Genomic DNA, 24449 nt, shown 5'->3' on the forward strand with positions numbered 1-24449 from the left:
GGACATCCTTAGCGCTGCTGAGGAGGCAGGAGAGGCTCCCACCACCACCGCTGTACTAGCAGCCATCAGCCTGGCTTGTGGCTGAGCAGAGCTCCTCCCATGTGAGAGCGCCCTGACCACCAGAGGGCAGCTCCTGCATTGAGCGTCTGCCCCCTGGTGGTCAGTGTGTGTCATAGTGACCAGTCATTCCCAGTCCTTCTGCTGTTAGGGTCAGTTTGCATATTACCCATTTACTATATAGGATAGAGGCCTGGTGCACGGATGGGGGCTGGCTGGTTTGCCCTGGAGGGTGTCCCAGATCAGGGTAGGGGTCCTGCTTGGGTGCCTGGCCAGCCTGGATGAGGGGATGATGGCTGTTTGCAGCTGGTCACACCCCCTTCAGGGTAGGGGTCCCCACTGGGGTACCTGGCCAGCCTGGATGAGGGGATGATGGCTGTTTGCAGCTGGTCACACCCCCTTCAGGGTGGGGGTCCCCACTGGAGTGCCTGGCCAGTCTGGGTGAGGGGCTGAGGGCCGTTTTCAGGCTGGCAGGTGACTGAAGCTCCCAACCTCTCCTTTTTTTCTTTTTCTTCTTTTTATTCTGGGATTTGTTTACCTTCTATGGCTGTCACTAGAGCTGAGAGCCGGCTTTAGCTCTAAGGCTTGGCTCCAGCTCTGAGGCCTCCGCTGCTGAAAGCAGGTATCTGGGCTTTGTTTAGCTTCTATAATTGAAACACTGTTGCAACTCCAGCTCTGTGGCCCAGCTGGCTGAAAGCAGGTTTCTGGGGATTGTTTAGCTTCTATAATTGCAACATAGTTGCTTAGAGTGCAGCTCAGAGCTGGGCGACAGCAGGCGGGAACCTTGGCTTCCTCCATCACTGGAGCAAGCAAGCCTCCTGTTCGCTTCAGCTGCCTGGCTGCCGGCCGCCATCTTGGTTGGCAGTTAATTTTCATATCATCCTGATTAGCCAATGGGAAGCGTGTCGGACGTACGGTTAATTACCATGTTTGTGTATTATTAGATGGGATAGATTAGGTTTTGCATTAGATGATTTTGCCCAAATGTAGTTAATATAAGTGTTCTGAGCATGTTTACGGTAGGCAAGGCTAAGTTGTGATGTTGGGTAGGGTTAGGTATAGTACATGCATGTCCAACGTACAAGATTTTCAACTTACAGTGGGTTTATGGGAACATAACCCCATCATAAGTTGAGGATCATCTGTATAGCTTTTGGACCTCCAACCAAATACAGTTTAACCTTAACTCCAGCAGTCGACCAGAATGCCTGTCACATATGTGTTCTTTCCCAGCTGTCTGTGAATAAAACTTGTACATTCTTAATGAAATTTTATTTCAAATTTGGCAAAGCATAGGGATGAACATATTGCATGTAAGTATACTTGTAGGAAACTTGAACATTTTCTTCAGAGGAGCACAAACTAATTTATTTACAGTTTGAGCCCTTGGAGAAAGAAAGCCTTTGCCTCCTTCAGCTACTTAAGGCGGTGATTTTCAACCAGTGTCCTGCAGCAGGCACAGGTAAGCTGCAAGAATTTTTAAAATATGCAATACCTGACTAGTTATTCAGGGGCACTGACCTCTTTTCCCTTAAATTGTCAAATGAAAATTGACAACAGCCAACACAACAATAGCTGTCCAGTGTGAGTGAGTCAAAATGATACCTTTTTTTGTCAGATCCACAAAAAAATATAATTTTTGATGTGCTGTAGAATCTTACTAGTTTATGTGTGCCATGAGATGAGGAAGATTGAAAATCGTTGACTTAGGGTATCATCTGAGCCAGGAAATCATCTTTGAATTCAGCCGATTTCCAGAGGTCTCACCTCTGAGATTTGGGCCCCCATTCTGTATTGGTGTGGCCACGATTCACCAGGCTTTGCTACACTTGGTAAGTGGTAACAATACCTTCCAGGTAAATACAGGAATGGCATTGGTTTGGTCTTCTTATTGGTGAGAAAACATGTCCAGAGATTTCTGTTGAGCTTGCCAGAGTCACTCAGCAACCCAGGAGGCCCCAGGGTTAAGATGTAGCTGCGTCCGTCCGTTCATCCGTCCGTCCGTTGGTGCCAGAGGCGCTCTGTGGAAAGGCAGACAGATGAGGCTTTCTGAAATGAGAGGTGCAGTTCCCAGCGCAGGAGGTTGGATGACAGCCGATCCCTTCTTCTAAACTGAGAGGCTGTGGTGAGTGGAGAGGAGAGGGAGGAGGCTCCTGAGGAGGCCTAGTCTGAGGCTCTGGAATATTCTCCGCAGCGCGGGAAGGAGCTGCTGCTGTCCCCAGGTGCCACACTGCCAGCCAGTCGGGAGAGAATTCTGTCCTTAAATAATAACAATGACTTGGACAATGTAGGTGGGTCACAATGTTGGATTTCATGCCCATCCTGTTGCCCACTAGACGGCACCAGGCCCATCACCAACTTCTTGCTGCTTTTCCCTCGTTCAGCTCATTCTTGGACAATTTCCTGTGATTATCAGACAGCGTTTCTTCATGTGCTCTTATTTAAGTACAGGCGATTATTAGAAAACAATTCCCGGGCCTGTGAAAGAGTGGCCTGTCAGCTGACTGAAATGGTGGGACTGCGGTTGGGATATTAGGAAGAATTAGCACAAATTGAGAGAGATGATGCTCTGACAGCAACCCCAAGCCACCAGCTACCCAGTGGCTCTGAGCCTGCAGGCTGCACTCCCACAGTGTAGGTGACACTCGTCAGCTCCATGGCCCATGCCTTAGTCACTTGTGAGCTAAATTGGACACAGACAGGGAATCATCCCAAGGTTTCAGGCAGCCGGTCATGTTACGTAAATTATCTTTTCCACATTATCATCATCAAGGTTCCAAACCATAACTATAGAATAAGCGAAATTAAGAGCCAGAAGGAAACTATTTTGCTCTTTGTTTTACAAGTAAGGAAACCAAGGCACAGAATGACTATATGATTTGCGTGGGATTCCACGCTTAATTGAATGCTGAACCATGACAGGAGCCCAGGCCTGCCAACCCACTGCCCCACTGTCCCACCAACGCGCTGTCGTGTGCTTCAAGCCTCCACGTCATTTTCCCGGCTCCTCATTCCCATTTCCCCAAAACAATCTCATGATGGAATAATATTTTAGTGAATGTCAACGCCAATTAGTTTTTTTTAAGGTGTATATTTGCATTTAGAGCTATTTAGATTTTAAGTGAAGTAAAATTAAAAATTCAGTTTCCCAGGTGGACTAGACACTTTCAAGTCTTTAGAAGCCACATGTAACTAGTGGCTACCATATTGAGGGTACAGATTATAAGACATTTCCGTCATTGCACAGAGTAGGACAGAACTGATGCAGGATATTCCACAGAACAAAAAAAGTACAAAGGATAAAAAAGCATGTGAATAATAAGACTATTAAGTACCAGGGAGATTAGCTAGCTTTCTACAGAATTTTTTTCAAGACAAGGCATCTTTGTGTGTTGGTTTTGGGTTTGAATGTCTTCTGGACGTGGCATTTTATGTCTTTTTTTCAGCATTAATATAATTATTTATAGCCACTTGGCATTTCTCATACCCCTTTTGTAAGTTTGTTGTTCTTCCTTTTATGTAAATAAAGGAGATGTGATGCAGAAAGTTGCTGTCCAAGGAACTCAAAAAAGCACAAAAATATCAATTCTTTTGTTTCCATTCTCCTAAAGAAAACGTGCAATTCTCTGGGCCTTATAAAAGCTTGCTGTCCTGGAATTAATAATAGTAATAGTAATAATAATAATCATTTATTTTAATCAGTTATTATAATTTTGACATTTTGCTGCTTAGAGGAACCTCCAAGGATTTTGCATATCTTCTGTTGATCTACTTCTCTTTACTCCAAAATGGAGTAGGGAAGTAGGTCAATGCCTGTGCTGAAAGCAGAAAGTAAGCATTCTCATTTTCCGCCAAACATCGTGACATTTCCCTCTTGGCTCTGAGACTGATACCACCAGTGCCCACCAGCTTAGTGCTCCCTAACTTGTGATCTGGTTCCATATGGCATCTGTCCGGGGGGAGGAGCCTTATAGTTGGCTCTTTGCCAAAAGCAAAAGCGTAATTGGCACTCAGGCTCTTGTTGCAGTTTGTCGGATTGGTGCCAGCAGAGATGTATGTGCCTGTGTCTGGGGCCTGCACATGGCCACTGAATCCATAGGAAATGTCCCTCTAGACTCCAGAGCAGCAGTTCTCAACCTGTGGGTCGCGACCCCTTTGGGAGTCGAACGACCCTTTCACAGAGGTCGCCTAAATACAACCTGCATATCAGATATTTACATTGCGATTCATAACAGTAGCAAAATTACAGTTATGAAGTAGCAACGAAAATAATTTTATGGTTGGGGGTCACCACAACATGAGGAACTGTATTAAAGGGTCGCAGCATTAGGAAGGTTGAGAACCACTGCCCTAGAGGAACCCGGTTTATGGGATATTGAGCAGTGACAGGTGGCCTTCACATCTTCATGTGTCCAGATTCTGCAGGCACCTCTTCTAAGGGGTGTGACATAGGAAAAGTCACTTTACCTCCATGACGACTCTGTTACTTTCTTTCCAAAATGGGGATAACGATTTCAACTTCCTGGAGCTGTCATGGTACTGGATGTCAAACACTTGGCAAAGGTTTCTAGAAAAGAGTAGGCCCTCGATAAATATTATTTGAATTAGAATTAATTCCTGTACTGTAGTGGGGTGAGTGCTGAGGAGGTCTGGGGAGTGCAGAGAAGCGAGCTAGTCTAATTTTCTAAGCATAATATCAGATTCTAGTAAATAGGTCTTACTGAGAGTCTTGCTGAGATTTGGGGTGTCTGTTCCCATAATTATTCCTCTGAAGAGCACATTGGCTCTCCGTGGCCTCTGGCAAGTACCCCCAAAGGGTTAATTGTGGGACACAGTGTTTCTGGCTTCCTTAGACGTGTCAGTGCTGGTAGCCCCATGAGGACAAAAGAAGTCAGTTAAGTCTCTGCTAGAAATGAGCCTCAGCCAGGCAGAAAGTTGGGAGTCCAAAGCAGGAGTTTGTGTGCATTAGAACAGAGTTAACTAGGCTATTGCAGTACAGTGCGGGGGGGGGGGGGGGGGGGCGGCATGGGATTCAGCATCACATGGATGGGGGGTGGGGAGACCTACCTGTCCTACAGGGAAGCTTTCCTTGAGGAAGATGTACTCTTGTAGTCATTGTTGAATTTGTATAACAGCTAGAGGTCCTTGGATTTACTTAAGGAAGGAATTGTTATGCAAATATGATGCAAATATTTGGGATAGTTGTTTGCAAAATGCAAGTAGTTAGGAAGGGATTTGGATGTGGATGAGAGGCACTTATTGAGGTGACTGGGAATAGAGAGGAAGGAAATCTGTGGAGATGGAGACACCTATGTGATTAGTGAGGAAATGTGGGCTGTAAAGTAGTCCTAACAGACTCTTCAGTTCAGCAGGTCTCACTGACAGAAAGAGGACAGGTGTGTGTCTTTCTTGTAGTGGTACCTTTTATTTGGCGCTGGGCTTCCAGGGACCCAGTATGTTTTGCTCTTGGCCTTGTCTTCTCATAGATTTGCTGTGAGCTGTACACTCTCAGTCAAAGGCAGACCTGATGCAATATTTGGCAACATGATGGATTAGAAATATTTTGTGCTTTGGGCCTAGGTTTGAATTCTGCTTCTATAATTTGTGAGCTGGTAATTTCAGGAAAGGAACTTATTTCTTAGATACGTGCATCTGGAAAATAATATTTTCACTACAGTTGTTACGAGGGTTAGAAATAATGTATGTAAAGTAGCTAGCACACTATCTAGCTTATAAATGCTCATTAAAAGATACTCATTATTATCTAGGATATGAGTTGTGTTTGAGCCTATTCCATGAGAAAATTAGGAATGAAAAGTAGACATGTGATGGTCACTCATTTCAAGTGTGTCACAACTGCAAAGAAGAGATTAAAAATATAAATAGCTAACACTTATTAGACACTTACTCTGGGCCTTTTCCTGTACTAAGCACATGACTGTAGGAGATGAAGTCTCTATTCCCATTTTACAGATGAAGAGTCTGAGGCCCAGAGTGGCACAGTTAGGAAGTGGTGGTGCCATGATTCAGAGCCCATGCCCTGAGCTCCAACACCGCACTGCCTCAGGGTGATAAGAAGTCTCCAGGCATTTCTGAAATGGGAAGGGGGTTATAAATATGGACTCGGCAACATAAAGACCAAAGGTATAAGAGATATCCTCCATCTCCCCTCCTTTGCGCTCCTCTACAGGTGCATTTTTTGAGAAAGTAAAAATGCCCTCTCGTTTGGAGAGACATGACGGAATGCGTGCTCTAGAATTCTAAGTTTAGGTCCTGGGCCTGGTATACTCTCACCCGGCTCCTTCATTGTCCTAGCTGCTCTGTGCAGACAAAATGCACCAGCCCCATTTTTGAACTTCCGTTCTCTGTTAGCTGAGACCTGTGGCAATGCCTTCCTCTTTTCATTCTAGCTCATTGTCAACAGCACTAACCACAAGTCCTTCCTGCCCCAGAAACGAGTCTTGCCACACTCGAAGCTCTCACGGAGTTGTGAACACTACATTCTGCTCTGTGTAGGGCTCTGTCACCTCCACCCCACCAGAGTTAGCTCTTTGGGGTTAAAGTGTTGATTGAATTCTCATAGGATGATTTGAAAAGAAATAAAGGTGCACAGGAACAAGATAAACGATTGATCTGTAATATAAACAAGCATTGCGTTACACCTAAATTGTTGCAAGAAGATTTTGTGCTCAATATTTTACTTAGCAGAACATGGTTTATAACAATAAGGTTGATTAGCGGAACCTCTGAAAGTGTTTCAAGCTACATGGTTTGATTGTTTATCTCACGGAGAGAAAAAAAATAGAGTGGTAAAATTGGGCGATTGGAAGAAGTAGAAATTAAAGCCAGGTCCCTAGGGAAGAGTATTTGCCATCATTTTGAATACCTTGTTGTTACAACCCCAAGACTACATTGAAATGACACCTGCCAATTGCAGTGAAGTTTTAGTTGATGTGGGCCCTTTTTGATCTTTCTGCCTCTTGGGCTAGGGGCCGGAGGACGATCGTGGACCTGACTCTGTAGATATTTTGTCTGCCAGGTGTGCAGTTATTTAGGCACATTTTATTTTCACGGGCTGAGATGCTAAACCAAGAGCGCAGTACTGCAAATGCATGCTGCTCAGGGCATTCAGCCCTGCCTCTTGGCAGAGTAGGTGGGTTTAGGGAGCATTCAGAGGAGGGAAGACAAAGAGGATATGTGATTTTGCTTTATGATTTACTGAAGGTCAAACGGGGGGGCGGGGGGAATCCCAATTAAAAAAACGCACACCCTCATTATCATGTTTCATGATGGTGACTAGAATTGCAGGCTCTCTTCCAAATGGGGGCTTTTTAAGTCTTAAGGAAGATGGATATGTACAGGCTTATGTTCTTGCTTTTTGTATCCTCCCCAAATATTTACTGAAGCTGGGAGAAGAAAAGGCAGACTTCCCTCTTCTCTCTTCCAAACGTGTGATTGTTTAGAACTCAAGTGCAACATCTGGAAGTCAGACACACAGAGAGCAATTTATGGAGTGTGAAAGATTTGAAATATTCAGTGTCCTTTAGCGGGAACTCAACTTTCTGCGGCTGCATTTTTTTTTTCGGCACAAAGCAGGCAGTTCTGAGATCGCCTTTGCCTCTCTGAATTAAACCCTTTGTGCCTGGGTCCCATAAACAATGTGCTTTTTAAACGGGAGCCCCCTCCCCGCCCTGGCCCTTTTCTCCAGCGTAAGCAGCCAATCGGCTGCAGCCAGCCGCATTGCTGGAGCACTTTCCATTCTGAGCAGCAACAACGTACTAATTTGATGCACACATGGATGCCTCGCGCACTCTGCAAATTCATCCTCAGCATCTTGCATTAGTCATCTGACGGACTGCCAAGTGTTTCATTTTCTTTTCATGTGACTTTATCATTATCACCTCTCTTCTCCTCCCCCAAAAAAATCTCCAAAGAGGGGAGGGGAAGGGGAGCAATCCAGCAGAAATCCAGCCCTGCCTTTCTTTTCACTCGAGAGCCAGTGTGAGGCTGATAAGGCTGCAGATGCATTGATGGCAGCCTTGCAGAACGAGACCTGCACTTAACTTGCAGCTGCCTCCGAGCTGGGTTTCAAGATGTCCACGCCCCGGGTGACAGCCGGCGGGGCGCTGCCCTGGGCTCGGGCTGGGTGCTGAGCAGCAGCAGCCTGCAGTGCGAGCCCGCCGCCCTGCCACCGAGGAGCAACCTAATGGTGCCTGTGCTTTGTTTTAGTTCATCAAATTTCTACGACTCATTAGGCACTTTGCCCCACGCTCCTCTTCCTCCTCCTTCCGCCTCCCCGCCCCCACCCCGCTATTTTTTTTCTTCCTGTCCCTCACCGTGCAGCCCTAACTCTGGCTCCCGGTTCCCTTTTTGACAGTAACGGCACAGCCAACAAGATGAACGGCGCTTTGGATCACTCCGACCAGCCAGACCCAGATGCCATTAAGATGTTTGTCGGGCAGATCCCCAGGTCTTGGTCGGAAAAGGAGCTGAAAGAACTTTTTGAGCCTTACGGAGCTGTCTACCAGATCAACGTCCTCCGGGACCGGAGTCAGAACCCTCCCCAGAGTAAAGGTACAGTCCGCGGGGTGTGCGCGGTTGGGGGCCTTCCTGGGTGTCCTGGGCATCGCCGCGGGAGGGAGAACTGCGAGCGGGAGCCGCCTGCTGCCCCTGTGCCCGAGGCCAGCCCGGCTCCTCCCCGCGCCCCCGCCCGCCCGCCTCCCGGGCAGGTGGACGGAGCGGGCCTGGGACGCAGGAAAGGAGGAGCGGAGGGAGGGGCGCGGTCGCGCCTCTGTCCAGGCGCGTGATTGCTCTCCCGAGGTCACTTTCTAGGCAGCGCAGGCTCCTCTTCCCCGGTGGAGTGCCTGCCTCTCTAAGGAATCGTGTTTCTAGTCTTGCATTTCAGGAGTAACTCTTTCTGCCCCTACCTTCCCATTATTGCTCATGTAATTACAATTGCATTTCACTTTTCCGTAGCCCGTGGGGATCCTGAGATGCCTTATAAACAGTTGGTGTGATCCCACTGGTCTAAGGAATAAAGGGTACACTTTTAGGAGGGATATCAATTATTGGGGTCCAGATGGACATCTTTAGGTGAAGTATGCCTTCGGGGGCGGGAAGTAACGCCCTAGTGGCCTGAGATAGTTAGCACACCTTCCAAATGCTTGTGGTTTACGCCCTTACCAGTGCGAAGACTCACGTGTACAATCTGGTGGTTTCTCCTGCCTCCATTTTAAGATGAGGGTGATGTTGGGAGGGTGGGGGGACAGTTATTAAAACAGAGAGAAGCCAGAAGCCTCTGCACCACATTGAAGCTTCAGTGTATGAGAGTCGTCCTTTGCAAGCTCTGTGCAGACTGAATTTAACTCCTCTACTGCCACTTGCTCTCTGTTGATATGTTAACCTTGCTTTAGTAATTTTGTTCTTTCTCTGTTCTTGATCTCTTGGTCTTTCTGCCCAGGGCTCCTCTGTCTTTCTGTGGGTCCACACTTCCTTTTTCTCTATATCTTCCTATCTCTGTCCGGCCTGTTATTTTATTTCTTTGTAGCCTCTCACAAGAGCTCCTGCAAGCTCATTAGGGAGCACATAAACATGAGCACACACTTGTCTCTGAGCCTCTTTCTTACTGTCAAGGTGAAGGGATGGGACTAAGTAACAATTAAAACCCTGATGGTCATGACTCAGAAAGGGGTCATCTCTTGTGCCCTATAGTTGCAGAGGTCTGATAGGATTTTTAGAACCTTTTAAGAAATGTAAAAGCCTAATACGTATTTTATAAAGGTGAGCAAACATACCTTCTGATTCCGTTCATAAGGCTCTCATTTTCTATCTCAAAATATAATCATGTACAGTAACACCAAGAGTACTTTCAAAAGAACATACATAAAATTTTGTTGCCACACACTTGGTTGTCCCTCAACTTGAAAAATAGGACATTAGGTATATAAAACAGAAGGATTAAACCCATCACAAATTAGGGCAACGTTAAAAGAGCCTTTCTGAGTCATATTCCTAAACTGTTTACCTACATGTTTCCCAAATGGAAAATTCTAGAATTTGGTTTTTGATACTTAACCCCTACAGTATCCTACTTAGGAAAGACAGTATAATGCCCTGGCCTGAACTTAGCAAATGAGGGCCCCCTACCATGCAGAATGACACCCACAGGAAACTAGGCCAGAGGCAGGAAACTAGTGCTTCAGAGCAACAGCCACCCTTCATCCTTGGCTAGGAAAATGTGCCTCCAAATTTTAGTGAATTCTGCATTTTTCAACATGTCCTCTGGTAGAATGCTCAAAGCTCATTTCTTGCTGTGATGCCTGGTTACTTGCATTTTATCTTTGTATTCTATTTGTGTTACTTTAGCCAGAAAGACCTTTCTCTCAGTCAAGTGAGTACTTGTACACGGCCTAGTTCTTTTACCATATTCTCTCTTTTTTCCTGATGTTCCTCAGAGCAGTGTCTTCATCAGGGTATGTTTGAGACTATACACTTCATTAACTTCCTTCACTGGGTTTGGTAACTAACTTCATTAAAATAGTTTGCGTAAGCCCACGGTCTTAGAGGAAAAGGGACACACGGTACGGGCTTTTTGAGCCCATGCTCTGTACCAAGTCCTATGTGAGAAGTTTTACATATGTTCTCTTCTGTAGTTCTTACTGAAATCCTGAACGTAGGTGGTATTAGCCACATTTTGCAGAGGAGGCTCAGAAAAAAAGTTAAGAAATGTTAGCCCAGTTTGCGCAGCTAGAAAGAGGTAGAGTAGAAATTTGAGGACAGACCATCCGTCTTCATGTGCTACGTACACCAGCTTCCTTCTCCATGAGGTCAGGCCACACATCAGCCTTGCTCTGCCCCGTTTCAGGGTTGGGTGAGAGGCCTTCTCCTTGACCACAGTGTTCCCCAGGTGAACAAAAGGGAATTTTGCCCTTTAAGAGCAGGGTTGATTTGTTTGTGTCTTGGTGTTCAGTTTTTATGCTCCTGGGTTTAGATTGTACATCACGCCAACTCATGGTATCATGGGATAGAAGCTACAGAAGAAATCATTCAAATCTTACCTTTGGAAAGATAGGTCAATTTCCATTACTGTGAACTCCAAGTCTCACATCAAATATTGCTAGAAGTACGTGGGCTGTCAGCCAAAGCCTGAAAGGGTTTTTGTTATACAGACATCTCTGTTGTAACGGTATTTGTTGTGATGGGATTTGAGCTGTATAATGACATTCCTCTTGGAGGATTACAGGCCTTAGCCGCTTACGTGTAGAGAGCAACAACCACCGCTTTACTTTACACTGATACCTGTGCGTGTTATATGTCATTTACCTGGGTGTGTATAAAATAGGACCCCACATTTACACTTGTCCTGACTATACTGGCAAAGTACAATTATCATGTTTTCTCACGGCTGATATCAGAGTTTCAGAAATTAGAATTTTGAAGGCATTCTCTAAATGTGGTTTAAATGATGTAAGTGAGGCTCTTGGAGTGGCCTTGATTCATTGCCTTACTGACATCAGTGATTCCAAGGAAGGAGACCAGGTCAAGGAATTACCTAGTCCAGGTGATACAGACGTTTCTCCCACATTGCATCTGATATTCTGTTTAGTCTTGAGGCATAAAACTTTGTTCCATTTTTTGAAATCATCCTTTAAGAGTTAGGCCCTAAGCTATCTGTTTCTTCTCCCTATAATTGTATTTGTTGATCGTGTAGGCTCAGCCACTTAGGGGAACCTGGCTAAGTCAACGATCCCACCTATTAGGACTTATGGAGTGGCTATCTTATTCCATGGTTATTGGTCAAGTATATAGATGATGAAAAATACCGCATAGTAGTTAAGAGCATGGCTTTTAAAGTCAGACAAGCGTAACTTCAATTCCTGGCTCTACCACTCCTGAGTGTTGGCCTTGGGCACATTATTTAATCACATCTGAAAGTGGAGACAGTCCTCAGAGGGCTGCTGAAATGGAGTCATGCTTTCACAGAGCTGGAATATGGTAGGAGCTTATGATGGTGGTGGTGATTATTATTACAGTTATTATCATCATCATCATCACTGTCCTCAAGAACTTGAAATCTAATAGGGACAAAGAGGCTAGCCAGTACACAGGTAACTAGAACCTAAAAGAATATGAAATAAGAGGAAGTAAGAAAGATATGAGCATATTTGAACTCTGGAAGTTCAGGGGAAGAATGAATAACTTAAAACTATGTTTAGGAAAAGATGGCATCTCTACCACATCTTGAATGAAAAAAAAAAGATTCCAATAAGTAAAAACAATGTTGGACATTACACATGGATAGACTGGCTTGATTCAGGAATGAAGGTAAGAAAATGCGGGGTGGCTTCTGGGAACTATGAATTCTCCCAGAGTCCAGAGGAAATGTGAAATACATGAACTGAAATGGAAGACGGGAAGGTCATGGTGTCTAGAAATATAAGCTCGGTCCAGTTCTTGGAGGGCCTTAATTCTCAGGATAAGATATTTGAATTTTATTTGCTAGATTTTCACGAGTCCGTGAAAGGAGAGAGGCTGGGAGATCGGTGCAGTGTGTTATCTGAAGTACATGGAGTTAAACAGGGAGGCTGTTTATCTGTCATGGCAACAGAGAGGGCGGAATTGAATGGCACAGACATGACCGGGTGGAAGGAAGAAAAACTTGATAACTAAATTGAGGCAATGATGACCAAGAGATTTTGGCTTAACTGGGAAAAATGGAAAAGCAGTCAGCAATGGTGGGAACAGGGAAGGAGAGGCCTACTCCGTTCAGTTTTGATTATGTTGAGTGTAAGTGCCACAGGAGAGTCAAGAAGGATGCAGGCCAAGAAAAGCCATTGGACTTGGCGGTTGAGAGGACTTGAGAGTGCTTCAGAAGGGTGGAGGTCGGGTTTGGGAGAGGATTGCTAGGTTTACGTGCAGGCCTGTGAGTGGAGTCTGCCCTTTCTGGGAGTCTGGTCATGAAAGAAAGAGAGCTTAGATACAGCTTGTTTTTTAAACAAGAGATAAGAAGGCAGAGCAAAAAGTGATAGTGAAAGTGTAAGGATGATAGGAATCAGGGTCCTTATTGAGACCAGAGAAGTGGCTGAAGAGCACATGCTAAAGGGCGGAAAGAACCGACATTTGAGACGGCAGGGCAGTTAGGAGGAAGTAACAGAGAACTTCAGTCTAATGGGGGTGGGAAATAGACACTCAGTACAGATGCCTTCAGTCTTCTCAGCAGATAGCACAAGGTCGGGTGGAGTTGAAGACTTAAGAAGAATGGGAATGGTTTAAAATGACAGCTTTGGGAAAAGCTGATAGGGGAAAGAGCAACAGGACGGACCCACTTATACCTGGGTGGTGTGGATTTGGAGTGGGCCTTACTAGTGTGGCTCTGTGCCTGTCCCTCAACGGGTGAGCAGAGAAACAGAATCATAGGGAACCTGAGTTGGAGATGTGGTAGAAGGTCAGGAAGGGTGCTGAAAGCATTAGAATGTTCTCGGAAGTCTAAGGTAGGGAAGCTGGTGAAGACAGATGGTAGCTCCCGGTCTGGAGAAGGAGGAGAGGTTGAGGAGTTGGAGATCGTGGCTGAGGGACAGTGGAAGAGGTGGCAGGTCTAGATGGTGTTCAGTGAGACCAAACTCAGAACCTGTAAGTGGTAGGGAAATTCTGTGCCGTGGATCATCACTCTCTTAATACTTTAATTTTCATCAAATACGCAACCCAGGTTCATAGCACCCTGTAAAAGCTTACTCTAATGACTGCTAGTTACCTTTGTCTAAGCTCAGTTGGCTAGCCTTTGCTCATCTGGTTTTACAGAAAGGAACACTTAGGAGCCTGTGCGAGTGATTAGAATAAAATCATTTGGCATTTCAGACTGGAAGGTGGAACCGACCCTCGGTCCTGCCTATTGCTCCATTGATCCCATGTTACCCTCTCTTTGGTGACTTTTCAGCCAGAGAGCCAGAAATAGGAAGTAGCTTGTGTGGACTCTCACTGCGTGCCACAGGCTTGAGGGACAAAACTTCCCTTTTTCTAGAATTGTGCTCAGGTCATGGCGTAACTGCGGTGCAGCTGCAGCCCTCACAGTGCTTGGAGCCCAGAGTGTTCTGGGTGGAACAAAGATTAAATTCAAGGCTCCTCTGGGAAGGGTTATTAACTTTAAATTTCAAAAAAGCACCTTTTGTAGTGGCTCTGATGCTGTTACCAGTTCTTGTTCTTGATGGTCAGGCAGCAGTTGGGACGAGGGGACTGCCCTGGACAGCAGCTCGCCTTCCCCTTCGGTAATTTGATGCTTCTCCCCACCTCCACTGAGCTTAGACTGGGACAGAATATGAGTCCCTTCTTTCCATCGTAAAGGCTTGACTTCAGTCTTCAAGAATTCATTAATAAAATCTGAGTTTGTTCTAATCTCTTCCCAGTTCAGTACAATGGAAAAGTTTCTGGAGGATGAGATGGGATGGCCGGAATTAAGAGGGAGAGGAGGAGGGGAGAAGGCTGAAAGGCACCAACGCCTAATTTTACTCATTTCAGAATTTGGCAGGAGGACAGCCTTGAGGGCAGGAGATTCTTCTGTGCTCTGGTAGAGTGAGAGCAGGCCCTGGGAAGTCCGGACACTTACAAAGTTCTATCAGAAACCAGTTTAGGGAACGTGCCTCAGGTTTTTTATCCTTACAATAACAGTAATACCTACCCCAGAGTTGTTTGACATATTCTGTGAGAGATCGATGCGAATGCTGCTAGTCTAAAGGGAGTTGGTAATCTTATAAGCTTTATTCTTCTTTAAAATGTGGAAGGTTTGTAAAGAACATTTTTGACCTTTTTATTAATGGAATCATATTGGAGGAGTGCAGTGGGTGCCGAGAGGTTCATTTTCATAGTTTATGTCTTTCCTTTATTTCTTTTTCTTTTTTTTAAAAAAAAAGGAACTGTCAGAAACTTCCCTTAAGTAATAGAAATGGACTTGGAGCCAGTTTTTTTAAGGCAATGTCATCTTGAAATCAGTAATTGAGGAAGAATTGAAAATGTGGGCAGATGAGCCAATTTTACATTTTAATGCATACAAGCAAGGGCTGGGATTTCTGCCCTGAATTTCTTGAAAACTAGGGTTGCTGCCCTAGATTTTCTGGGACGGTCCCAGTTCTGTTAGTGCTGCCTCCGCGGCCTACAGGAAGGCTGCTTTTCATCCTGATTAACTTTACGTTAACAGAAATCACTATGTAACTTATTATGACGTCTTTTCTTTGTGGGCCGTCCCAGGTCCTACCGGTTAACAGAAACACTGTCAGAATTTTTGTCTTCATACAGGATCCTTATCATATCCTTGGAAGAGATGGAGTCATTTGTTACATTATATAGTTGTGCTTTTTTTTTTTAATTTAATATTCTTTTTTTTTTCAAAATGGAGGTTTTAATTATTTCCACATACACAGATTGCACTCATAGAACTGAGATAAATGAGATTTTAAATAACTTTCTCTTTTAAGTTATCGTGAGAAAAACATCTCTTTAAATACTCCACACCTGGTGCTTAGAGACCGGACCACGTCTGTCTTGCACAGAGCTGGATTTCTGTTGTTTATATCAAAGAACAGCTTCTAGCCTGGCACATAGTATCTCTCCTGGGCACATTTTGAGTCTTAGATCTCTGGGGAGAAAAAAGAAGTGAAAGTGGGGGAGGGATAGAGAGGACACACCAGTAGAGCCCAAATCAAAGACAAAAAGAAATTACTTCAGGCTGCTTCTAACCATTTTTGTTTCCTTCTCCTCTGCCTGGGGGACATAACAGGTTCCCAGTCCTCTTGTCCCCAGTGGACCTGCATTTCTGGCATTAAAGTCGCAAAAAATAAAGAAAGTGGCTCTGGACAATAGGAGGACAGACTGTTGGAACTCCTCCAACACATATTACAGGTTGACTGAAAGAGCTTCGCCTGGGGCATCTCACCGTGTGCGGTTCTCACGGTGCATTTATAGTTTGCCTAGGAGTCGTAGTCTCCGTTTATCTGTGCCCAACGAGATTGCTGGACACTGGAGGTGCTTCACCATCCGTTACACAATGGTACCACTCTGGGTGGCCATCCTGTGGGTCATTATGAAACCAGCCTTTAGCAAGGAGAGGTCCAGTTTCCTACCCGGAAAGAGATGTGTTTCAATGGGTAACGCTATTAGTCACTCTAAATACATGTGCTTCACCTGGGAATTGGCTTCGCGTGACCTGCTCTCCCTCACTCACTCCCACTCCAGAGGCCCCAACGGGGTTGCAAGGTTTCCTTCCTTCTTCAAACTTTGCTTCTAATGAAAATTTAAAATGCACCATAGCTAAGTGATATTTCAGAAGTGTTCAGAAGGTTAGGATTAAAAATATAAATAAAATCATCACATACCTTTTAAAGAAGTTTATTATCTGTAAAAAGTCCAACCATAGTAAAACGCACAATGCTCTTAATGCAGTTAGTACCATTTTCTTATCTTGTGTTCATAAATTCTTAAAGGTCTGAATGTTCATTCCTGGACATGTGGCCACAGATGCTAAAGAGATTTCACCTTGAGGTCTCTGGTTCCTTCTTCCTTGTCCAAATTTCACTGGTCCTCAGCCCATTCACTCTCCTGCTTTGTTTTCTAATATTGGCTAGCTTAAACCTCTTACTAGAGCAACTCTCTCTCCAGCGAGACGTGTGTGTCAGGATGTACCATCATGAAATGCAGAACAGTCATTATGATCTTCAACACCATTGGAAGCTAAAAAGGGATGAAGAGAGAATTGGCCAAATGGGAAAAAGTAAAAACTAAACTGAAATAATATGGTTTAGCAACAGATTGGTATAGATTATATGCTCTGGTAACAGAAATGATGCTAGTGTGTTGGCTTTGAGGACAATTGGTCAAGAGATTTGAAAATGTTCTGGCTCAAACTGTGAAAATCAATGGAAAATCAGTTAGACATTAGGTATCTCAGTGCTACATTAGGTACCACACTAGAGAAATTTTCAGTGAATTAGATCAAATAAATGTATAAAAGAATCTGGTTCTTCAAATATCTAAAGTGTTCTTCACTATAAAGATATTTTCAGATCAGCTTTGGTGAGCACATGTGATGGAGAAAGGAACTTGGAAAAAAAAAAGGCACATGTGGCATGATGGATTATGATGTACTTGGATTTCACAAGGCCTCTTTCTGCTGAGTCACATTGACACATAGGTAGCAAAAAAATTTAAGATAAAACAGGTTTCACTATAAATGGAAAAGGGAGCTAGTTAGCTGAATGGGCAGATTATAATGGTAAAAACTAATGGGTCCAGGAGAATGGGGATGGCAAATGAAACACCACAGGAATTGGTATTGGGATCAATATTTTTTCACTTTCTATGTAAATGACTGAGAAAGCTGTCCCTAATCCAGTATCCACATTCTGGCATTAATTCAAATTGGAGAAACCAAATTGGAGACATATACTCTGGACAGTAATCAGTTTGAAGAATAATGTAATGAATTTCTCAGTTTCCATTAGAGGATCATAAATTAGAGTTCGAGAAATGAATTAAATGATTGAAACAGAATATCACTTAATACAGTCTAGAAATGACCCAAAATCTGGACATTTTAAAGTGTTTTGGGGTCTGTTAGGCCTATGTAGGCCAAGTTCACAGCCTGACCTGCATGTGGATCAATACCTGTCTCCCCATAGTCATCTTCATGGTTGTGGCAGATAAGTCCATGAAATGCTGCTCTTTTGTTGCCTTCTTTTTAGTTTAAGGTAAGAAAAAAAATACTTCCCCAAACTCTTATGGTTTAATGGAAACAGCACCCAGCATCCCAGACATGGAGAGAGAGAGAGAGAGAGAGAGAGAGAGAGAGAGAGAGAGAGAGAGAGAGAGAGACAGAGACAGAGACATCATAATAGGGAGAGTGAGGGTCATAACAAACAAGGCCTCAGACAAGTTAATGGTCAAATGCTAAATATTACAAATGAAGATACCAGACACCAAGTGTTAAGGGGCAGGTAATTCACCACTTATCACAGAGTGCTTTTCACTCCTATGTAGGCCACTGTGCCCAATATTAGGACACGTTACTGAAGATATATCAAGGAGATGGAGGTTTTCTGAGGGAGAGCAGCATGAGTCTCTAAGGTCCAGGAAGGTGAGCCCAGATGGAAAGGTCAGGAGGTTAACTTAAAAGGCCTGAGAGCATTGAGTCACAAGAATGAAAAGAGGGGAAAGCTATAGCAAAACATAAAAGGAGGGATTGTACTTTCAAAAAAAGTTAGAAGAGAATACGATTGAAGTTTTGAAGATGCTAAAGTACAGTGTGAGGCTATATATAGATAAGCTCTTTACATTAATGCTAAACCCCAGGATTCTGCTGCTTATACTTAAAGTGTTGGAACGGCAGGAAAAGTGTAGAGTTTGAGCCAAACTTTTACACAGAAGAGGTGGTGAACTTAGAGAACATGATGAAAGTTAAGGAGAGGGTGGGGGCAGCTAACTACAGATCCCCAGGAGTGGACCTCTGGCCAGCGCTCTCCCAGGGCTAATGCCCAGCTCTTTTGTAAGAGGAATTTGGAGGGTAGGGTAGCCATGAAAGTCTTGGGTCCCATTTAATATTGAATTTCATGTAGAATAGAAAAAAATGAAAGGTTTGACACAGAAAGTTAAGTATTTACCAAAGTACCAGTCATGTGGCAATAAATATTTATCAGCTCCTAGTGTGTGTAAGGCATTGTACTTAGTGCTGAGAATATAAAGGTGAACAGGCCATGTTTTTTGCCCCAAAAGGAGAGAAGGTACTGAGAGCTATGAAAGACAGGACTTTATTTTTTTTTAAACAGAGAGCCAGCTTTGGGTTAGCAGTGCCCATTTGATGCGTGCGTGCGTGCGTGCGTGCGTGCGTGCATGCGTGTGTGTGTGTGTGTGTGTGTGTGTGTGTTCTCCCTTGGAAAATGTATTCAGGAGGCCTCAGGGACAGAGAATCCAGTGCTGTTCATACAATAAAGGTGAAATGAGAGTGTTACGAGATCATGTGACGTAGGAGTCTGCCCCTTTCCCTTTCAGCCACCTGCCCTGTACATCCTTTTCCTTCTTCTTGCTCCTCCCTTTGCAGGGGTGGGGAATGTCCGGCCCGCGGGCCCTGTAAGGCCCATGAGATCATTTAGTTTGACCCTGCCAAGGCATTAGGGTGAGTTAAATGTTCGGCCAAATATAGCAGTCTGACTTTTAAGTTGATAATTTTGTATGGCCCACAAATGATGTTACAAATATCCAAATGGCCCTTGGCAGAAAAAAGGTTTCCTACCCGTGTTTTAGGGAGTATAGGACAAGAAGAGGATGCAGTTTCACCTAACAAATCTTTCTTGGGGTTCTCCATTAAGTCTAAGGATGTGTAGTTTGCAGCCCTCCTGTTAGCATGGCTAGGATGTTGGTAATGCGTCAGCTGGCCCTCACCACCCTCCTCCTGTGTACCAGTGTTTGGCCCAGGATCCTGAAGAAGAGAGTCCGGCTGCTACCTGATAGAGCTCCATCCAGTTGACACCAATAGCCTTGCCCCTCATGGGAGGTACTTGTGTACATGTGCTCATACATATTTTTCAAACTTTGTGGTAACCTCGAATTTTATTTCTTTGCACATCATTTCTTCAAATGGCTGTGTCCACATAGCAGACTTGTGAGGAGTAAATTGTTTAAAGAATAGTAAATGTTAAGTTGCCTCATGCAGTGCCTGGGGGAAGGTGGGAACGGACCGAAGGATAGTAAGTCATATATGATAGATGTAGAAGAGGAAGACAAAGGTGAAAAATTAGCCGCGGCATAATGTTATCTTGATTTTGTGAAGTGTGTATTAGGAAGGGTTATTTTTAAATGTTTGTGCACAGAAACCTTCTGGTGCTTCTTTCTCAACTAGTTTGCTAGAAAACATTATACTGCACAGTTTAAATCAGCACTCTGTGGGCAAAGAGAAAGACCTGGTGGAATAAGGCGGGGGGATAGGCAATCAAGAAAAACAGGGGTCTGTGGGGAAAGAGTGTCAGAGAGTTGGCAAAACCAACACTTAAGACTCAGAATCAGACACCGGATTCCAAACCTCAGTAATTTTTCAGAATTTTTGATCCTAGTGTCCCTGGCCCTGAGGACAGTGGACTCTTTCAGAATAATTACATGTTATGATTATCTTGCTTTGGCCCGAACTTCAGTGGACAGTCTGTAACCACGGGAGGCCTCATGTCATGGCGCACAGCACACTGGACTGTGTTGATATTGCACTAGACTTCCTGTTTGGGATTTTCAGGTGTGGTTTGCTTTTATCTTCAGCACACAGAGCTTTCTGTATGATTTGTTCCAAGTTGACATTGTGGACCAGTTGACTAAACTCCCATCAACAAGATGATACTTTTGAGTTATTTTTGAAAGTGTGTCAATTTTTTTCTCATTCTTTTACACGGCCTCTCTTACCCTCAGCTGCCCTCGGTTTTGAAGGTGGCTGATTGGAATTAGAGCAGCATTCTGTGACCATGAAGGGAGTGAAGTGTACTGACTTCCACGGCAGGACTCTCTCTGCCTCCTGAACTCTAACCATCCTCATGAAGATCATTTCCACACAGAGGCCAGCTCCTAACCTACCCAGAATCACCCTGGGTTTCAGAAGCCTATGTGGGCTCACTCATTTCGGACACAGTATCATTAAAAGAGTCACAAGTGTGAAAAGGAAATTGGCACATTAACATCAGCTTTTGTACACACGAACATCCCTCTCTCTAAAAAAAAAAAAAAAAAAAAAAAAAAATTATGTTATGAAGGCAGCCCTTACATGGCACTTAGTCTGTTTAGTAAAGAAATATTGTAATAATTGATACCATATCTGAGTAGTTTTTTTTAACATATAGTTAATGGAATCTAATAAAGAAGTAGAGTTTTTACTTTTCACTTTCTATGTTGCTTCTTAAAGATTCTCTAAGTCAGGTTGGTTGGTGTTTGTTTAGTTGGGTGTTTATGTGTGTGAATTTTATAGAAAGAATGGTAGGTTATTAAAGAGAGGATGTGAACCAAAATGTTTGCATGAGTGAAGAAAATGAAAAAGCATTGCTTAATTTGTACACTCTACTGCTTTTGCACTTCCCTCCTTTTGCACTTCCGTCAAGGAAGGAGGAAACAGACCCTCTTAGTTTCCCTGTCTAGATTGAATCAAATACCTTCGTGGCAAAACAGTAAATAGTGCTTCCATTGTTTTAACTCTAGGATGCTAATGAGTTGTCCAGGTAGATAAGGCATTTTGGACCATTGTTCTTCCCCCTTCTTTTTAGGACTCAACAATAACATGTTCATTTAGGGTAAGAGTGCACAGTAGCCCAAGGAAGGTTAAAGGGGACCTTTCTTGGCCTTCCCTGCCCAAATGCTTTCCCATTACTATGATGGAAGCTGATGGGAGAGCACCAGGGCACTTGGCAGCTCTGTCAGTCCCTCATTGAAGTCAGTATCCTGGAGGTGATCTTAGAAGACGGCCACTGTGTGGCTCTGTGAGCCAAAGCCTACTTTGGGAAAACATGGCTTTGTGGTAGGATAAATGAGACAGTGTCTGTGAAGTGCTTTGAGGTGTTTTGTAAGGAGTCCGATGGATCAGCAAACATAGCGTTCTCCTCCAGGAGCTGCTGACATACTGCCTGCCCTCATCTCTCCCGCTCGCCTCAGTCCGACTGAGTAAGCAACCTGGTTGGGCAGAACAAGTTCATGCAGTTCCCATGCCCAGTCCTGTCTCCTCTTTGCCAAGTAGGCTGCTGAGTGTGATGCTCTCTTTGTGAAGTGGACATCTGTCTAATGGGAACTGGATTGCGACCACCAGCTCATTTTACGCAGGCCACCATACAGCTGCCAGATGGTGGCGGGTCTGAGCTTGTTTGCAAGTCCAACATGGCCTGTGTCCCACTGGAGGGGTGGGGAAGTGATGGGCCCCTCCACTAAGCCCATGTCCCTGTATCGGGCAGTGCTTCCAAGAGCCAAGGCTTTGCTCTAATCTCTTTGAAGGAAGAAAAAAGACTTAAGAAAAGGTAATGAATAAATTAAAGACACATATTTTTTTTTAAATCAGGTCTTTTGGGTTTTCCTCTCTACCTAATTGTACTCTAATCTGTACTTAGGAGCATAGTGTTTAAGTGGGACATGTCAGGCTTTTACACCACAGATTAAATTCCAAGGCAAATGAAATGGTGACAGTTTAAGAGGGGACAGGACGAGCCTGTGTCAAATGGCAGGGTGTGATTGTTGCGTGTGGACTCATCAGTAGTTGAAGGGCCTGCCACATATCTTCAGGATGCCATGCTGAGAACGCTAAGAAGATAAGAGAGGGGCCCGCCTCTCTGTGGCTTTCTCCCCCCTGCATTAGCTGAAGGGCTGCATGAGGATATGTAAAACTATTGGTGGGATCGCCCTAGCAACACAAAATGCTGTGTTGACACATATTCCATCACATGTTTGCAGTGAAAACACTGTATTTTTAGAACACTTCAAAGTGAGAAAACTGTTAAGCCATATCACATCCTCCCTTACCCTCTGGCCACTTCCCCCACACCCCTAGGAATCGCCCCCACTTTATAGAAGGGGAACCTAAGACAAAGATTAAGTGATATTTTGAGCAAGGCTGAGAATACCTGGGAAAATTGCTGATCTGGCCTTAAAATCTAATACATCCTTCGAAGTAATTTTTATAATGCTTCTTCTTCTTTTACCTACACCATGTGAGTTCTTTATGACCTTAACTCTAAGCCTTAATATTGTATATGGAGTTCAAAAGACAACTGAGTCGCCCATTTACTCTGCTGGCATTGATTCAAATAAAAATAGGCACAAAATACTGTACTGTAAAAATCAAAGCTCCAGGCACACTTTGAAAATCTTTTAGAACTTATAACACTTATTTTCATAGGTATCTTTCATGTGAGCAGCTTAAATTGCTTGTTAAAAAATTTGGCCTTTTGTATCTCTGAACTTCCTGTGCCTAGCTCAGTGCCTGGCAGGGCAACAGACATTCAGAATTCGCTGCGGATTGAATGAATGGAGTAACTACTGCTTACCCATTTTTACAGAGTTGCTGCTGAGAAACAGAGAGGCTTCCATTCATTCCTAGGACATGTTTTGAGAGTCGTGTGTGCTAGGCAGTGTGCAATGTACCAGGGACACAAAGACAAAAGGTGTGACCCTTGTCCACTGGGTGTTCAGATCTACTGGGGTGGGGCACATCAAGGCCACGGAGGGTAGGGCCAGGGGTGGGGGCTTGGGGAAGGAGTCTATCATATTCTTCCTTTTTTTCCCTGAAAGCTCTCCGACCCAATAAAGGTTAAGAACAACAGCAATGTACATCTAGGCGGAAGGAACATCTGAGTTGTTCAACTTGTATAGTGTTCTGCTAAGTACGGTAAGGCCTCACTTAATGTAGTCGTTAGGTTCTGTGACTGTAGGCAAAATAATGTATAACGAAACCAATTTCACCATAGGCTAATTGATTTATAAACAAGAGTTAAGTTCCCAGGGCATCTCATCAATGTTATAAAGCAAGGACATTATTCGAGGCTCCACTGCGCATGCTGAAAATCAAGCCTTCAGCTAGGAAAGCTTGTTAGATATTTGGGGAAGGCTGGACCCACCCTTAGCCCTCAGCACTGTTTCAAAACAAGAAACTTTCCCCCCAGTCTTCTCAGTCAGCACCTCAGACACCCAGGGCAGAGGTGTTTCTCAGATGAGCCTGTGTTTTTTTAGCCTATAATTTGGGGCCAGAAAGGGGGAAAAGTGGGCCAAATAAGTTAAAAGCGTTTTATAAATTGTAACACTCCATGCGAATGTGAGGTGTGATGTTTAGGTGTGTGCTTTCGTGGTTTTGGGTCATCCCATGCCATGCTGAGCCTCTGTTTCCCCTTCGCCTACCACATACAATGTAGCTTAAACACTGCGTGTTCCAAAACAGGCCTTGGAGACAAAGTGCCTAGGTCTCTGACCAGCCTCTCCCACCTGCTTCCTTTGTGTCACCTGACACTACCATGCCTCAGTTTCTTCATCTGCAAAATGAGTAACAGATTGAATGACATCACTAATGATGCATAGCACTCAGAAAAGTGGCTGGCACATAGTAGGCTGGTTTTTCCCACTTTACTCTACATGAGACAACTGAAGGTCACAGAGGTTAGGGGAGTCATTACAGCCTAACGTTGACCCCAGCAACAGCTCAGTGTGCAACCTGCATTCCTGACAAAGTGGCCTTTCAGCTAAAGCAGGATTAGTTCTCAGTAGTATCAACAATAACAACAACAACTAATATTTATATGGGATACTTGCTATGTGCCATGTCCTATGCTAAGAATTTAATACACAATATCTTGTTATAACATACCCTCACAACAATTCTATGTGGCAAATACTATTTATTGCACCCATTT

At 44.2% G+C, this 24449-nt stretch overlaps 1 protein-coding gene across 17 annotated transcripts in view; it reads left to right on the forward strand.

The window, feature by feature from the left end:
• The window catches only part of CELF2 (CUGBP Elav-like family member 2), a 557821-nt gene that overhangs the window by 386060 nt on the left and 147312 nt on the right, over nt 1-24449 (forward strand). For 16 of the 17 annotated variants that reach the window (XM_059664044.1, XM_059664060.1, XM_059663936.1 and 13 more), the window contains one exon: nt 8435-8631. In XM_059664044.1, the coding sequence (XP_059520027.1) occupies nt 8435-8631 (197 nt within the window). Of the gene's footprint in view, nt 1-8070; nt 8267-8434; nt 8632-24449 lie in introns of those variants that run through there. The other variant, XM_059664050.1, reaches the window with a different exon arrangement.

This window comes from Myotis daubentonii, chromosome 1 (genome assembly GCF_963259705.1).
Source record: "Myotis daubentonii chromosome 1, mMyoDau2.1, whole genome shotgun sequence".
Classification (NCBI taxonomy): Eukaryota; Metazoa; Chordata; class Mammalia; order Chiroptera; family Vespertilionidae; genus Myotis; species Myotis daubentonii.